The sequence below is a fragment of the Tachysurus vachellii genome, chromosome 25 (assembly GCF_030014155.1).
Source record: "Tachysurus vachellii isolate PV-2020 chromosome 25, HZAU_Pvac_v1, whole genome shotgun sequence".
NCBI classification, from domain to species: domain Eukaryota; kingdom Metazoa; phylum Chordata; class Actinopteri; order Siluriformes; family Bagridae; genus Tachysurus; species Tachysurus vachellii.
Genome location: NC_083484.1, coordinates 17,354,078 through 17,371,577, shown reverse-complemented (window position 1 = coordinate 17,371,577; position 17,500 = coordinate 17,354,078). Strand labels below are relative to the sequence as shown.

General features: G+C 39.7%; 2 protein-coding genes across 2 annotated transcripts in view; both read right to left on the bottom strand.

The window, feature by feature from the left end:
* The window catches only part of kdf1a (keratinocyte differentiation factor 1a), a 7,693-nt gene extending 2,304 nt beyond the window's left edge, over window positions 1-5,389 (bottom strand). The window contains exons 1-4 of the mRNA XM_060862098.1: window positions 5,015-5,389; window positions 1,773-3,076; window positions 1,295-1,375; window positions 1-238 (exon numbers count right to left, since the gene is read on the bottom strand). The exon at window positions 1-238 is cut by the window's left edge and continues 2,304 nt beyond it. Coding sequence (XP_060718081.1) covers window positions 186-238; window positions 1,295-1,375; window positions 1,773-3,057 — 1,419 coding nt within the window. The 5' untranslated portion in view covers window positions 3,058-3,076; window positions 5,015-5,389 and the 3' untranslated portion in view covers window positions 1-185. The remainder of the gene's footprint in view (window positions 239-1,294; window positions 1,376-1,772; window positions 3,077-5,014) is intronic.
* A 1,190-nt stretch (window positions 5,390-6,579) lies between these two features.
* On the bottom strand, window positions 6,580-12,595 carry eomesb (eomesodermin homolog b). The gene is made up of 6 exons (XM_060861543.1): window positions 11,834-12,595; window positions 9,950-10,104; window positions 9,448-9,569; window positions 8,916-9,071; window positions 8,701-8,762; window positions 6,580-8,525 (listed from the first exon to the last, which is right to left on the bottom strand). The coding sequence occupies exons 1-6, from the start codon at window positions 12,310-12,312 to the stop codon at window positions 7,931-7,933; spliced, it is 1,569 nt and encodes a 522-aa protein (XP_060717526.1). The 5' UTR covers window positions 12,313-12,595; the 3' UTR covers window positions 6,580-7,930.
* Window positions 12,596-17,500: the final 4,905 nt, after the last annotated feature.

Genomic DNA, 17,500 nt, shown 5'->3' with positions numbered 1-17,500 from the left:
GGTGTGTTTAATCCAGCTGTAAGTCTCTATAATACCTCTGTTTGGTGTTTAATATTGCAGTGACCTCTTCAATAAGTATGTAATTCAAATAGTCATTAATGCAGACGTCTGGTCTGTAATCGGCGCTTTGATCGAGCCTGGCAGTGTCTACAACCCGTCTGAGTCTCCGTCAAGCGTCAACGTCGTCAGCACAGCAGCGGTTCTGCAGAGGAGTCCGTGGCCATTCCTGAGGAATACGCTGTGGAGAGAAGAACACTCAAAACACAGAACACCAACAAAACCCCTGAAGCTTCTGAGCTTCTCACTGAAAGATTTTTCTGTCTGAAGAAATAGTGATTTAATGAGATCATAATGTTATAAATCACAAATCTGGAGTCAGATGTGTGTAAAGTCACAGCCACAAACCACTCACAAACAGAACTGAGACTCTCAGCCACAAACAACCAGAACTCACAACTGCAGTAATTAAAGCACTGATATCATGTGGTAAAAAACTTAAAGCACATTATTAGTTGTAATGAACAATAATCATGTTGATGGTGAGATTGGTGTTTCATCATCGTTCAGCCTGTGTTAATTTAATATGGTGGTGTTTCTCTGAGCGTTAATGCTTTAATGACACACACATCTCCTCAGCCTCCTGTTTAAAGTGTCCATACAAACGAAGCAAGCTGCCTTTAAGTGACGCTGTAAAACTACCCGCCGTTTTCACACCCTGTTTCATGACTCAAAACATTCCAGCACACAATCCAGTGAAACCTGAGAGCATCTCCACATCGCAGCACCAGCGAGCCGTTCGGTCGTGCGGGGGACGAAATGCTGAGATCTGTGTTCATAGAGGCTGAAAAATGAGAACAACCTTCCTCAAGAAACAGAGGGTTCTGGTCCTGAGCCTCTGAGGCACTTTATTATTATACAGAAAACAAAAAGAGAAATGCTGCACAGCTCCAGAGAAAGTCGAGACACTTCCTCACACTATTCTCTAAACTATGAACCATAGCAGATCGTTTCGTGCCCCTGCGGTGGTCCCCTTATCCTTAGTTTTATCTAACCCGTGTTTTCACCTGTGAACGTCAATATACTGGCCTTTAAATGTACATAACTGACCTGTAATGACCTTTTAGTCACTACATGCACACGTAGCACCCTACAGACACAGCACACGCTCCCAGAACAGTGGGATTTATCAGAAAGATTTCAAGATTTTAAGAGGTTTAAGAAAAGAATCTAAAATTATTTTATGAAGAGTGTAAACTTTTTTGATAGAAAGTGAGGAACGTGTCTCGTGTCTCACCACTTCGGCTGCTGTGTCCTCGCATCTTCCTCGCCAGTACATCAGATGGCGTCAGATCAGATACCAGCATCTCCGGTTCATCTTAGGAGAAACACAAACAGGGTGAAAGTCATGTCATGTGAGGGATTAAATATGACTTGAGCATGATAAAACTGAGCTCTGAGTCATGTTTCATTCCCATTTAATCTGATCTCAGCTTCATCATATACTTAAAAATTAGAAGAGTTACGATCTTTACTTCAGAGAAGAGAAGGAAATGTCCCTGAGGTGAAACGCGAGGTCAGAGATCATGTCACTAGAGTGTGACATCATGGGTTCCAATAAGAGCTCATTACACTGAAAATTTCACTACACTGTAAACTTATGACATCATGGAGGCTGTAATATACATTCCGATGACTTTGGTATGAATGGTATGGATTACGGTACTTATGGAGCTGAAATGTGATATAACATTACTTTGACCACACCCACTTACCAGTGCTGAAGGTAAAGGTCATGGTTTCATTGCCACTGTCCGGCAGTGTCCCATCCCTCCTCCCATTTGGCTGCAGCAATACATCCTGGGATTTGTGGTCTTTGCTTTTATAGCCTTTAGAAGTCTGAGACTTGTACTTGCGTGTGCTGATGCGTATGACGCCGTGGACGAGCCGGCACTCGGCCTCCTGCTCCTCCAGGTTGTAGTCCTGAGCGATACTGTTGATCAGGTCGCTGATCTCATTCGTCTTGCGTGAGAAGGACAGGTCTGATGTGCACTTGGCTAGCTGCTCGATTTGGTGCAGTTTATAAAGCTCTAGAAGCTTCTTGGTGATTAGTGAGTCTATATCAGTGCCTCCATCATCCACTTCATCCACGTCCAGATCCTCTCTGGAGTAAATGCTAGTGTTGCTAATGGGTCTTTGACTCTCGCCTTTTGTGGTAGATCTGCCGCGTCGAGCCGGAGCGTCAGAGTTTGGCGAGTAAACTACCTTCTTTCCTGCTAAGTAGACATCTCCATAACGGAAACTTCCAGAACTTGGCAGGTGAGTGGTCTTGGGCTCGGATTTGGGCTCGGCACGGTGTGGTTCAGACTCGGATTTGGGTGGTGGGTCGGTGGAACTCTCATTGGGGGGAACGCAGGGCTGCTGACGGCCATAAAAGCCACAGGTGAGGATGCAGCAGATCAGAGCTCGACAGTCTGACCAGGAACATGAGCCACAAGGAGCACTTGGGATCAGTCCGTTAGAGCAGCTTTGGGACGGCTGGGTGTCGATAATGATGGCACGTGGAGGATGAGCAAAGTGCTGACTGCTGGAATAATAATTCCGGCATGAATCCTGGGACATTTTGCGATCTGGACTGGGCGTGTGGTTGTGATAAAGTTCCTGATTATCATGGTAAAAGTGTTGAGTAGCTGTTTGGTGATTCCGGAATGAATCCTGAGTTGTTTTGTGATTCTCTCTGTATGAACCGTGATCGGTGGTGTGATTCTCCCGATATGAAATTATGGTGGTTTTAGCGTAGTGTGGTGAACTGTGGGGCAGCTGTGGCTCAATGATCTGAGAAATATCAGTGTAGTGATGTTGGTACGAGTCCTGATTGGTGTTGCGTTGGTTCCTGTACGACTCCTGCTTGATGGTGTGATGATCTTGGTAAAAGTCCTGATTACTCGAGTTGTCTCTAGTACCGGATCGACTCGACCTGTAACACTCAGACCTGCAGCGTCCCGACCTGTGCGAGTGTGGGCGGGACTTGTGTTTGGTCCCGGTGCTGTGTTCAGGCATTGTACACTTCAGTCAGGACCTGGCAGACACACACACACGGTGGTTACACACTTACATGACTATGTTATCTGTGCAGTAACACAATAAAGAAGTGGACATAACACAATTATCACGTTACAACAAAGTGTTAAATCTGTTTAATGGTTATGAGTCAAAATCTGGTTTCAGTCTAATGAATGATCATTAAAATTGCAATTTATTAGTGGAGCAATACACAACGAGCACTCGTCCAGTCAGCTCAGTGAACTGGAACTCAGTGTTGGATCATCAGTGATAAACATCACTGGATATCATACAAATAAAACATCGTGTAAAGACGATAACAAGGTTACAGCACACACCGGCTGGGGGACATCGAACATTTTTTATGTTTGTGAGAGTTATTGTGTATGTGTGTGTGTGTGTGTGTGTGTGTGTGTGTGTAAGAGATGTAGTCCAGAGTCAAGACAGCTTGACTCATATGTCCAGATGAATATTCTATAATCGAAGCTCTAGGACATGTTGTGTAGCTTTTGATGCCAGGAAGGAGTGAACACTCCCAGACAACTAACACACACACACACACGTGAGGGAAGGGTTCTGTAAGAAGTAGTCTCCAGTGTCAGTGCTCTGTAACAGTGTTTACAGCATACTCATTATTATTACGTTGTTTATCAGCAGGTGAATTAGACTGAATCTGTGATGTGTTTTAATATTAATAATAATGTCACATTAACACAGTCTGCTGCTGCACCAACACTTCCATTTACAGCATTAGGCAGACTTAATAAACTCAATATCACTGAAGAGCTGTGTGTGTGTCAGTGTCTGTGTGTGTCAGTGTGTGTGTCAGTGTGTGTATGTGTCAGTGTGTGTGTGTATGTGTCAGTGTGTGTGTGTATGTGTCAGTGTGTGTGTGTGTGTGTGTGTGTATGTGTCAGTGTGTGTGTGTGTGTGTCAGTGTGTGTGTGTATGTGTCAGTGTGTGTGTGTATGTGTCAGTGTGTGTGTGTATATGTGTCAGTGTGTGTGTGTATGTGTCAGTGTGTGTGTGTATGTGTCAGTGTGTGTGTGTATATGTGTCAGTGTGTGTGTGTCAGTGTGTGTGTGTGTCAGTGTGTGTGTGTGTCAGTGTGTGTGTGTGTCAGTGTGTGTGTCAGTGTGTGTGTGTGTGTCAGTGTGTGTGTGTCAGTGTGTGTGTGTGTGTGTCAGTGTGTGTGTGTATGTGTCAGTGTGTGTGTGTGTCAGTGTGTGTGTGTATGTGTCAGTGTGTGTATGTGTGTGTCAGTGTGTGTGTGTCAGTGTGTGTGTGTGTCAGAATCTGAAGTCTGACTTAAACATCTGTTTGTAATCACAGTTGATCCTCTAGCAGCTGCTTTAGAGATGAATCTGACCATGTGAAGGAGATGAAGGTGTTTTACAGGGAGTTTACTTTCCCCAGGCTACCAAACACCACTAATGTCAGAAGTACACAGTGTTCAGGTGTGTGTTCAGGTGTGTGTTCAGGTGTGTGTTCAGGTGTGTGTTCAGGTGTGTGTTCAGGTGTGTGTTCAGGTGTGTGTTCAGGTGTGTGTTCAGGTGTGTTGGAGCTTCACTTGCACTTTAGTGTCTCGTGTTTCTGTCCAGACCTCAGTGTGAGGTTCCAACACAGCTCTAATGTACAATGATATAAATATAGACGAGTTTTTAATGTTTTAAACTCAACTGACTTTATTTTACACGCCGCAGACTGCGGACATGAAGGTGTTAATAACGAGTTAGTAAAAGTAAGACTGAGAAAAGTGGAGCGTTTAGTGTTTTACACACACACACACACACACACACACACACACACAGCTCAAGGATTTCAGCTGAATCTCCCACCTTAAACTGATCTTAACTCGGAATCCACAGTCCTGTTAAAACGGAATAAACAGTGTGTGTGTGTGTGTGTGTGTGTGTGTGTGTGTGTGTGTGTGTGTGTGTGTGTGTGAGCTCACCTCATAGACTCGACAGGAACTCTGGTGTTGTGCTCAGTTCGCGCTCGCGGCGATTCCGATGGCGGAAGTGTGTTTTTGTGATTCAAGCGATTTCTTTTTCTTTCTTAAACACACCTTCTGTCCGTGTTTATTATTATTAACACTCCATAAAACCGCGCTCACACACACACACACTGCCCACATACATACATACATACAGACACACACACACACTCACTCACACACTCTCTCACACACACACACACACACACTCCTCCTGGTTATTGGACGCGGTTTGTTTCTGACTCTTCCTGTGAGTTTACCTGAGCCGCAGGTAGTGTGCGTGCGCGCGCGCAGAGTTCACGCGCACCGAGAAGCTGCAGGATCACATCTGACTCTCTAACTTTAGGCTCTACATTTTTACTCCTTACACAGACACACACTCACACACACAGACACACACTCACACACACTCACACACACTCACACACACTCACACACACTCACACACACAGACACACACTCACACACACAGACACACACTCACACACACAGACACACGCTCACACACACAGACACACGCTCACACACACAGACACACACTCACACACACTCACACACACAGACACACACTCACACACACAGACACACACTCACACACACTCACACACACAGACACACACTCACACACACAGACACACACTCACACACACTCACACACACTCACACACACAGACACACACTCACACACGCTCACACACACAGACACACACTCACACACACAGACACACACTCACACACACAGACACACACTCACACACACACACACAGACACACACTCACACACTCACACACACAGACACACACTCACACACACAGACACACACACACACACACTCTGCCCCAGAACCTTCGTTAGTTCTTTAAGGAACTATTTTAAAAACATTTACCTGAAAATTGATCAGAAAAAGAAATATATTTAAACACTTTTGGCTTCTGAAAAGCCTGTAAAAGAAAAACAGGTGTAAATGAATTGAGATTAATGATCATTATTCTGGATGGTAGTTAAAAGTTTACTTGTATGATAACATCACTGCTGTAAGGGATAAAGCTTATTATTATTATTCTTTTTTTATTAGATACTTTTTACTATAATAAACTTATTTTCACGTTTCTTTACGTTTTATTTCAGTTTCAGTGTCAGCAGAGATGAAATAAAAACACCACTAAAGACTTCATTATTTTGAAGTTAACGATGATGACTTTGGAGATTTATGATGTAAAACTTTAATTGAGACTGTATATTTGGGCTGTGCTGAGACGCCCCCTTGTGGTTGCAGTAGGATCTGAGCGGCTGCATGATGTGTCACGTGATGCAGCTCCAACACAAGAACAATTGATCTCCTTCTCATTAACATGACCACGCCCCCCGCCCCTTATCGCTTTTTTTTCATTAGTAATTCATAATGTTTCATTTAGATACTGAATCACATGAAATGTCTATTTATAATATTGCATGTGAAATCTAGATATAAATAAACTGATAAAATTTCACTGCTACTTGCACACAATATAAAACCATGGAATGAGTCATGAGAAGGCATGAAAAACTTTACTTACACAATTAAACACAACAGAGTCACACCATCACAGAGTCACTTCACAATCTCTGTTACACCTGAACCGCCTTTAACACTGATGCATTATGGGTAACCTGGAGCCAGGACACGCATCAGGATTCTTTTGTTTAAAATCCAAACGCTTTGATTCATTAGGTGTTGAAGTACATTTAAGATTATTCGGATTATCGCACACACAGTATACCATGATTATTAATACACATCAACGCTGTGTTCAGGACTTTTAAATTATTAAAATGTATTTGTTTATTTATTAACATGGTGAACATGTCAGTGACGTTCATTTTACCTCCATAAAGATGTTGAATCTATAAACACATATCTGAGTGTAAACTGCAGGACCAGTGAGTCACTGATTCAGTGTTTCAGACTCGGATTCATCCATCTGAAAGACTCATAATCCCCAAAATCTCCCCCAAGCTGGAATTCTGTGACATCATTTTAACACGATGAGGGAAACAGAGACAATTTTGCCATCAAATCCATCTAAAATAAGAGCCACAGAGGAGCAACAGCTTGTGATTATTTTGGACAATAAACCTCAAACAGAATGCGTTTGATGAGCGCGACATCACGTGTGATTACACTATCAGCTGCCGTATGCTGGTTTGATCTGCTACACCTGAACACTTTTACACATACTAAATGTTCAGCTGTGTGGGAGCGAAAATCATTAAACAATGCTCACAGGTTTCAGGTCCTAGCAGGTACTAAAAAATCAGCTTGTGGGAAATGGTGACAGATTTTCTTCTTTTTCTTAGCATTTGTGTGAGAAAGAATGATGTCATGTAACAGAAAAGTGTTCATCCCTAACCCACTCAGCTCTCTAATCTCAGTCCCAATGATGTCACAAACATCTCTGATGTCAACGCATATCACATGCAAAACTGTGTGTGTTCTCTGGGACGGAGGAGCAAACCTGTCAATCACAGCCAATCATGGGCATCTTTGAGCTCATGCATGTGAAAGGGGGCTTCTGTCACACGGAATTATTTAAAAAAATTCTTTGTAAATCAAAAGAGATTATTAGTATTTTACTGCAATTTAAAATACATTGTGAATGAAGACATTATTAAGATTGATATGAAGCTTATAACAAGCCAACACTATAGACTCAGCTGAACTGAGTTGAAGCTAATTGAGTTTATTTTGGGACTGTGATAATGAGGCCTAATCAGGTGCCTACTGAGTGATAATATCAGAATTTGTCCAATCACAATCAACTAAAATATCCTGGCTTATTAATTCACAGCAATATGGTGCACGTGTGTGTATGTGTGTGTGTGTATGTGTGTGTTTAGGTGGCAGTGTAGAAGGCGCAGCAGCTCACACTCTTTTGGCCAGACGAAACATCTTTTCCATAGTTATCTGATTGTGAATCCTCACACTTGATTGGTGGGGAGTTTTCAGTGCTGGACTCATCACGTGACACACGTCTGCGTTTACACACCGCGGTGTATGCCACAGACTCCGCCCAGTCATCCTCACGCACTTTGTCCTGACTATTGTTGTTACTTGGCCGAGGTGACCAGGGCAAACTGGTAGGTATCTTGTTCTGGTAGCTGACCTTTGACCCCCAGCCAGTGGCCATAGAGGCAAAGGCGGATTCAGAGTAGCAGGTAAGGGCACGAGAGCTCAGGGCGTAGGGCAGGAACTCAGACTCGTATGGCTGCTGCACCGGGGTCACGAGCCAGCGGTGGGATGCAGTACACTCCTCCGGAGGCTGCAGCGTGCGCTCAGCGCTGTAGAAACGACTTGGGGGCAAAGCGTTCACAAACTGGTCATGCAGGAACGGCTGCACCGGGTAGCGAGCACTCGAGACAAGCTGGTGAGTGCGCGGGGAATCAGCAGGGGGCGGAGTTAACCTTTCACCCTCAGGAGCCGTGTACATCCTTCAAAAACACAGAGCAAGACAAGATTCTGTTCTGTGCCCCTAAAATATCTTCAACCTGAATGTAAAAACGTTAGACACCAACACTGGGCTGGATTTAGATCCACTGGGATGGAGTAATTAGATTAGATTAATTAAATACAGTTCAATAATAAGTAGAAGAGGAAGAAACTGACGAGTCGTAGTTGTCTCTAAATCCTTTGGCGAATGGATTGTGGTCGATCTTCAACTGTGTGATCTACAGAACAAACAAAACACTGTAATTAAAATCTCATTTAAATATGAATAAAATGTATTGGTCACATGATCAACAGCAATCAAACAGGTACACACATACAGATATACAGACTGTGTGTGTGTGTGTGTGTGTGTGTGTGTGTGTGTTCTGTACATCAGTGTTCTGATATGCAGTGACAGCGATGAACTGGCTCTCAGGGAAGACAAATGTCTGTGTGCGTGTCTCTCTCTCAGAGTCCAGACCATCAGCAGGAACCTCAGCGATGTGAAGCCGTGGCTGATATTTATGCAGCGACTGCAGGACGATCATCTGAGCAAAATATACATCATCATCATCACGATCATCATCGTCATCATAGTCATCATCATCCCCATCATCATAATTTTCAGTGATGTGACCTGAAGATGATGGTGATGATGATGATGATGATGGTGATTTATTGTTTATTTCACACACAAATAAAGACATACAGACCAGTACAGCTGAAATACCTGCATCTGTGTGTGTTTGTTACCTGTGTGTGTTACCTATGTATGTGTGTGTGTGTGTGTGTGTGTGTGTGTGTGTGTGTGCTACCTATGTGTGTGTTACCTGTGTGTGTGTGCTACCTATGTGTGTGTTACCTATGGGTGTGTTACCTGTGTGTGTTACCTATGTGTGTGTTACCCGTGTGTGTGTGTATTACCTGTGTGTTACTGTTGTTTGCGCCTTTATTGTTGGTCAGTTTCAGTTTGCCAAATGAAATTTCCTGCCGCATCCAGTGTGCTCCAGTGTTCGGAGATTCAGGGTGAATATAAATCTTATTCCCTACAACACGCATACACAAACAGGTAACACACACAGTTAACACACACACACACAGGTAACACACACACAGGTAACACACACACAGTTGACACACACAGATAACACACGCACACACAAGTAACACACACACAGGTAACACACACACACACAGATAACACATATTACACACTGTTGTTACAGTGATTGTGTATAAGAATATTTCTACAAATAAGTAAAATATCAAAAAAGAAAATCAACTTCTTCATAAATGACTAGTGACACTACACACAGTGTGAAATATTTATTCAACAAAAAAAAAGAAAATAATAATAAAATAAAAAATAAAAAAATAAATAATGTGACAAAATTCAGTATATAATACTTTGTTTGTTGTTTATTACCCTGCAGGTTGTTATCAGCTTTGCCGCATGTCACCCATTTTCCTCCCTGAAATCTCCAGTGATTAGGATCAGCGAGTGTGATCTCCACATACACATTATAGTGAGAGGAAACACTCAGACCTGAAATACTGAAACTCAGGAAGGGAAACATCCTCCTGTATATACACACACACACACACACACACACACACACACACAGGAGTAATTCATTTTTAATTAGATTAGAATTCAGTGTAAGTGAAGAGTGTGTGTGTGTGTGTGTGTGTGTGTGTGTGTGTGTGTGTGTGTGAACTGTGTTATTATTTTAAGCTGTAAGAAGTGCAGTGTTTTAAAATGCAGATTAACAGGAGATTCTATCTCTCAGTGTTACTCAGGGTCTTTTCTAAACTATTTTTCTTACCTATAAATTTGCTGAGATTTAAAAATAAAACTCAGTCCAACAGTAACACAGAGACACACACCGGTGATGTAGGTGTTAATTAAACATTCCTGTTTATTCTGGTATAAAATAAAATAAGTTTACATATAAAAATAAGTTAAATAAAAGAAGATTAAAAAGTCGAAATGTTTCTTTTTTCTCATTTTAATGTGTGATAAAATAAACTGAAATAATTTTCTCTCACACAATCATCTCAATCTCACAGATTACAGAAATCTAATGAACTGAGTTACAGCATCGCGGATTTTATAAAACACAATAATATACATTCACATATTATTTGTATAAAAACAAACACCAGCTCATCATCAGATTAGATTTTACTAGCTTGTAAATTTTCAAAATTTTGAATAAAAAATGTCTTTCTCTCTCTCTCTCTCACACACACACACACACACACACACTTACTTTAAACAAAGCATGATTTCTGTGGTCAGTTTCACTCTCATAAACAATAGTGAAGATTTAATAGAATTTCTTTCTGAAGGAAATTATGATGGATCGAGTGACATAAAATATTCAATTACTTAAAACTAAAATTTAGAATGTAACACTAAAGGGACTTAACACACACACACACACACACACACACACACACACAGGATCTTGTACTGTATCAGGATTTTAGAGCTAAAGACTGATGTAATAAATGAACATGACACAGACCCATGAATGTTTTAAATTATTAAAAGGTTCAGTGAATCTTAAGAACACAATTTTAGCTCAACATCTGAAATAAAAACCAGTAAATAAAAGTAAATTTTGGAGTAAATTAAAAGTGGCAAGATAAATTTATTTATTTAAATACAAAACAAACACTATAAAATACAATTACACACACACCCACACACACACCCACACACACACACACACAGACATGATTTTATCCCAACATGAGTTCAGTGTCTTATTAAACTTTCCTGATCTTGGATTATGTCACTGAGCCGTGTGTAATAAACGTCACAGTTACATGCCGGTGTGAGTTTTGTTTTAAAGCTGCAATAAAGATTAAAAATTTGCTAAAAGGAAGTTTTATTTCTCAGCACTTCTCACAGCGGCATTAGGGGAACCCCAGGGTTCTGTCGCTTCACTCAAATCTGTGATTTTATTTTAGTTTTGTTTCAGAAAAAATCAGTCCAACATTATCAAAATAATATTTCTTTTTTAATGTTTTATTTATTTTCAGAATAATTGAGTGTGATATAAATTACTGAATAACAACAAAACACATCAATCTGGAAATTAGAGTTAAAACTCTCTAATAAAAACTTATTATTTAGGAATATTTCTCTCCATATGTATTGTTGGATCTGAGTGATTATGTTTACTGAGAAGGGTCAGGGGTCGGGGTCAAAGGTCAGAGAAAGATGCAGGTGTGTGTAAAAGTAATCAGTAAAATGAGCTCAGAGTGTATGTGATGTGTGTGTGTGTGTGTTGGTGCTCACCTGCCCTGCTTGGTGATGATCATCTCGGTCTGATGTCGGTGGAATTTGAGCCAGAGCGCGCGGTTACAGAGGTACACCTGAGCTCTCCGGTCCCCGCGCGCGCACAGATCCGCGCCGTCGTATGCAGGAGTGTACAGGTTCGCGGATCCGTGCGTGAACTGATGATAAGCGGCTCCGAACGCCGCGTGCGATGTTGAGGATGAAGAGGAAGATGAGGAGGAAGAGGATGGAGAGGAGAAGCCGTAATGGAGAGATGCTGCACACCTGGAAACACCTGGGCCGCTCCGGGCTGGGTAGGGCAGGAAGTGAGCCGGACTCGGGCTCGAGATATCCTGGCTGGTGTTGGACGGGATAAAGTACGCGGGGCTCGAGCTCGAGGCGGCTCCGTCAACAGGGAACGAGGATAAAACTTCGTCAAAGTGCGCGGCCGGAGCTTTGGGCTGATCCGCTCCGCCAGCGCGCGCGCCTTCACCTGGCATGACCCGGATATGAATCACTCTGACCTCCTGCGTAAAAAGATCCAATTTTGGTGAAGATGATGATGATGATGATGATGATGATGGTGCTGATTAAGACTATCTGATTATCCTCCTGACTCCTTATCCAGGTGAGTCTCCTTCTGTCTGCAGCCAGGATTTAAATTCTCTCAAAAGAAACATTAAAGTAAGTAAACTGTAATAAAGAGATTTAGTTCTGTAATAAATATAAAAGCTTCTCATGACACACAGAACTGTAAGTGAAGTCGTGGAGCATCGCTGATGAATCAGTGTAGAGGGTTAGGAGCAGATTTAAGATGCAGTGTTGACTCCGCCCTCTTTACCTCTCTTACACTGTAAAACCTCTCTTTCTATGCAAATGAGAAGGCGTGGCTTTCAACATGACGGACATCATTACAGCGCAAAGGACTGATAAAACCTCACGAGGACACGGAGCAAATATTATACACCTTAGGTGAGTAATTATTATTATTATTATTATTATTATTATTATTATTATTATTATTATTATTATTATTATTATTATTAATAATAATAATAATTAAGTTATTTATTTATTTATTTTTAATTATAGTTTTTGATGCTGGAGGTTTTAGTAATCATTTCAGGTTATTTTAATGATTATAATAATTTACATATACAATATTTTTTCATTATTTATATTACATTTTAGCGAATCTTATTGGGTTAAAATCATGAGTCGTTTTTTTTTTAATCTCAGACGCTGAGCTGAGCTCTATAAACTAAACTAAACTAAACTAAACTAAAATAAACTAAACTAAAATAAAATAAACTAAACTAAAATAAAATAAACTAAAATAAAATAAAATAAAATAAAACGAATCTCTCTCTCTCTCTCTCTCTCTCTCACTCTCTGTCTCTCTCGCTCTGTCTCTATGTTCAGTTCTTTTTCTTTGTGATGGTGGTTAAACACCTCACACTCTTCCTCACACTCTTCCTCACACTCTTCCTCACACTCTTCCTCACACTCATCCTCACACCCCTCTCTTCTTTCATACACAATAAGCTTATGAACAACGTTTTATATTTAAAATCTAAAAACTATTTTAATCTAAGGATTCTTTTAATGATCGATTAAAAAAGCTTGAAGTGTTTGATATAATTTCATATCCAAAGCTATAACTTATAGTAATACTACAACTAAACGGTTTATTATAAACATAAATGTCTCTCTCTATAAAAGACAGACAGAATCTTTAAATAATTATCAAAACTAATAACCGCTCTTTATCTTTCAGTACACGCAATAAAATTCATGAAATTATTATTATTTTAACTGTAATCATAAACACACACACACACACACACACACACACACACACACACACACACACACACACACACACACACACACACACTTTATGGACAGAGTTCAGTGTAAGTTTGGAAGTCTAATGTTATTTTCTCTATAATTATATATATAAATAATTTATATAAAGCAGAGTTTAATATAGAAATATTAACAGGACAGTCATTAAAGTTTAGCTCAGAGACGGCACACACTAACCAACACACAACACTTAATACAAAACTACACTATTATTATTATACATATTATTAGTATATAATTATATACAATAGTAATATATATTATATATAATGTTTTGTGTATTGTGGTATATTATGTGAGTTGTGTACTTGCCGCTGTAACAGAACAGGAGGATTACTGAATAATTATAGATTAATAATACACACTCAGCACAGTGTGTTCATTAGAGTGTTAGTGAGAGATAATTCGCTGTGTTTCTCATCGTAATCCCACACCTGAAAATGAAAGAAACATCTAGAAATCCTGAGAGAGCACACTGACTCATGTCAGGTGTTAACAATCTGATGTGATGTGATACTGAAGTCTGAGTCATTTCATTGGTTTGAAAGAATTGGTCAACGTCTGCTTTTTCCCCCAAACTCCATAAAACACTGCATCTTAATTTACATGTTTATTTTTTTATTTATTATTTATTACACAAGCATAGGAACAATTTAACATTCACACATAATCTTATCTCAAACACAAATCTACACAGTTTCTCACACACTTCTTTCAGTGTCAACATCTCACACATCTCACACTTCTTCTGTGTGTGTGTGTGTGTGTGTGTGTGTGTGTGTGTGTGTGTAAAGTCTCAGCTCTACCCACTATTTATGTCATTCATGATAATTAAGGATAATTAAGAAGAATCTTTCTGTTGGTAAAGATGATAACGTGTGCTGGTGTAGAAGTTCTCTGTGACCTCAACGTGACACATGGAAACGTTGCCATGTTGTTGTCAGAGCTGATAATCAGCCGAGCAAACACATGCGACACACACGGCAGGCGCTCGCTTCCAGATCAGACCACAGCTCCTCTCCCCACTGTCAGGATTAATAACCCGTCTCATTAACACGTCTTCACACCGGACACACACACACACAGCTAAGCCACATTAAAGAGAATTTTTTTACAAGCATTTATGCGTGTGTATGTGTGTGTGTCTATGTGTGTGTGTCTATGTGTGTGTGTCTATGTGTGTGTGTCTGTATGTATGTGTGTGTACGTGTGTGTGTGTGTGTGTGTGTGTACGTGTGTGTGTGTGCCTCATAAAGGGCAACATGTGTAATTGAGAAGAGGAAAGTGTGGGCAGAATGTGTGTGGTTGAGAGGTTGTGGGTGCTGATTGTTTGTGTGTGTGTGTGTGTGTATAAACTTGTAAATGTCATGTATCCTTGTTTGCCTTTATCATATTATGGAGGTAGAAGCAAAACTAGCGCATTATCAGGAAATGAGTCAATAAATCTTCAACATTGTTCCCCTACATGTTTTTTTGATGAATTATCTAAAAAGACGCTTATTGTTTGTGTGTGTGTGTGTGTGTGTGTGTGTGTGTGTGTGTGTGTGTGTTCCTTACCACACTGACACCTGCATCTTGTTTGCAGATACGTGTGTGCATGTGAGTGTGTGTTTATGTGCATCTGAGGGTATATCTGACTCATTCTGAGTTGTTTGCAAACACACACTCACACACACACACACACACACACACACACACACACACACGCACACACACACTAATAAATTACTAATAAATAATAAATGACATGTTTATTTTAACACAGTCTGAAATATAATGTATATAAATGTATATAAATATACATCTGAGTCTGTGCCTGACCAAGGTGTGTGTGCTGTTTGTTGTCATGGCAAGTGTGTGTGTGTGTGTATATGAGTGTTTGTGTGTGTGTGTTTGTGTGTTTGTATGTGTTTGTGTTTCAGATATTAAATGTCATATTTAACAAATGTTTTAGGTTGTGGGTTTGTTAATGAACTGATTTACATGTTAAGTGAGAGTTTAGCTATAATCCCACTCTGTGTTTATAATGATTTATAATCCCACTCTGTGTTTATAATGATTTATAATCCCACTCTCAGTGTTTATAATGATTTATAATCCCACTCTCAGTGTTTATAATGATTTATAATCCCACTCTCAGTGTTTATAATGATTTATAATCCCAATCTCTGTTTATGATGATTTATAATCCTTATATAAATCATCATAAACACCCAGAGTGGGATTATAAATCATTATAAACACAGTTGGATTATAAATATCATAAACACAGAGAGACTCCACAAACCTTGTGAGCATCCAGACATTCCAACACTCTATGCCCATGAACCCTCCAATTAAAGGGTAACTAGTACTCTGTGTAGTTTTTATGAAGATAATTTGTACTTTTACTTAAGAACCTTTTCAACAGAAGCACTTTTACACTTATACATTAGGGATTATTTCAGCAGTGTTACAGTACTTGTATTTTCAGTTTCTGTTCCACCGCTGTTACCTACAACATTATCTATCAGATTGCTTGGTTTTAAATTAATAATCAGAATTTTTTGCTTGACATTCTCAAAAAAAAAAAACCCTCAGAAAATTGTGCTGTATTTCCTTTAGCCAGAGATTTATTTTCCTTAGTCACATTTGTATGTCAATCTGTCTGACAAATGCCATAAATGTAAATGTAAAATTTCCACTGGAATAATTCACAAAGTCCTCACTGCTACAAATAGGTGATGTTTGGCTGCTTGTCCAGTGTTTTTATTCCTAATTAAATTTTCTACAGCATTAAATAAAAAGTTTGGATTATGTTTGTTATCTTTAATAAGACTGGAGAAATACACTGATTTAGCAGCACTAAGAGATTAATGCTTTAATGCTAAATTAAACACTGATCATTTAGTTTGACACCATTTATGTTTTAATTTCCTAGTTGAATGTTTTAAAGTGTATTTGTTGTCATTGTATGTGGATTAGCCTGCTTGTCCGGCCCCTGGCCCGGGCTCCGGCTCTGGATTGTCACCGATTAACTAGAACTGTTCTCAAACTATGTGCTATGCTGCAGGAAATGAGAGCAGCACCTTCTTAAGTGGGATGGACACCGTCCCGAAACTGTCCAGCTTTGCCCTCAAAAGTGCTCCAATTATCTTTTTTTTCACAATTATTTTTATTACTTTTTTCCACATCAAGACCAAAAAACACCCTACAAAAAAATGTAATACCAAAATGAACAATTACAATTGGAACATTTAAAAAAATTATAATAAAAAAAGAAAAAATAATAAACAAATAAAAAATAATAAAAATGAAAATGACATAAAAATACACTTAAATGAGATATAATTTTGATAATACAGTAATAACTTAAAAAATTGCAACAATTCAGTGTTCTTTAACCTTGTTTTGCTCGGGTCCAAAGTTATTCTGCTGTCAAGTCCACTTGATCGCAGAAGTGTAGAAAAGGAGTCCAGATGTTATAAAAGTCATTTAACTTGCCTTTGCTCCAATTATCTTGAAAGACCACATAGTTTTTGTTGCACCACCTTCACATCCAGCAGTTCAGCAACCATAATCCCACACACAAACCAATGGCTAGTGTCGCTGTGATTGACAGGGGAAAGAGAGTAGGTCTCTCCACCTCAGGGAAGAGTTAAACAGCATATATGAGTCAGTCTGTGTGTGTGTGTGTGTGTGTGTGTGTGTGTGATTGATCTGTGTATCTCCATTAACACTTATGAAAAAGGGGAAAATCTCGGCTGCTGTTCTCAGTTTCATGTGTATGTGTGTGGGAGGTGTAAGAAAAAATAAATTGTTGTTTTTTTTTTTGTCTTG

Excerpts from the sequence above, each read along its gene's own strand:
- eomesb (XM_060861543.1), bottom strand. The coding sequence starts at position 12,312 with ATGCCAGGTGAAGGCGCGCGCGCTGGCGGAGCGGATCAGCCCAAAGCT. Across the intron at positions 9,570-9,949 it reads AGCTGATAACAACCTGCAGG|GGAATAAGATTTATATTCAC; the intron begins GTAATAAACAAC and ends TGCGTGTTGTAG. Across the intron at positions 8,763-8,915 it reads CTGCATATCAGAACACTGAT|ATCACACAGTTGAAGATCGA; the intron begins GTACAGAACACA and ends TTTGTTCTGTAG.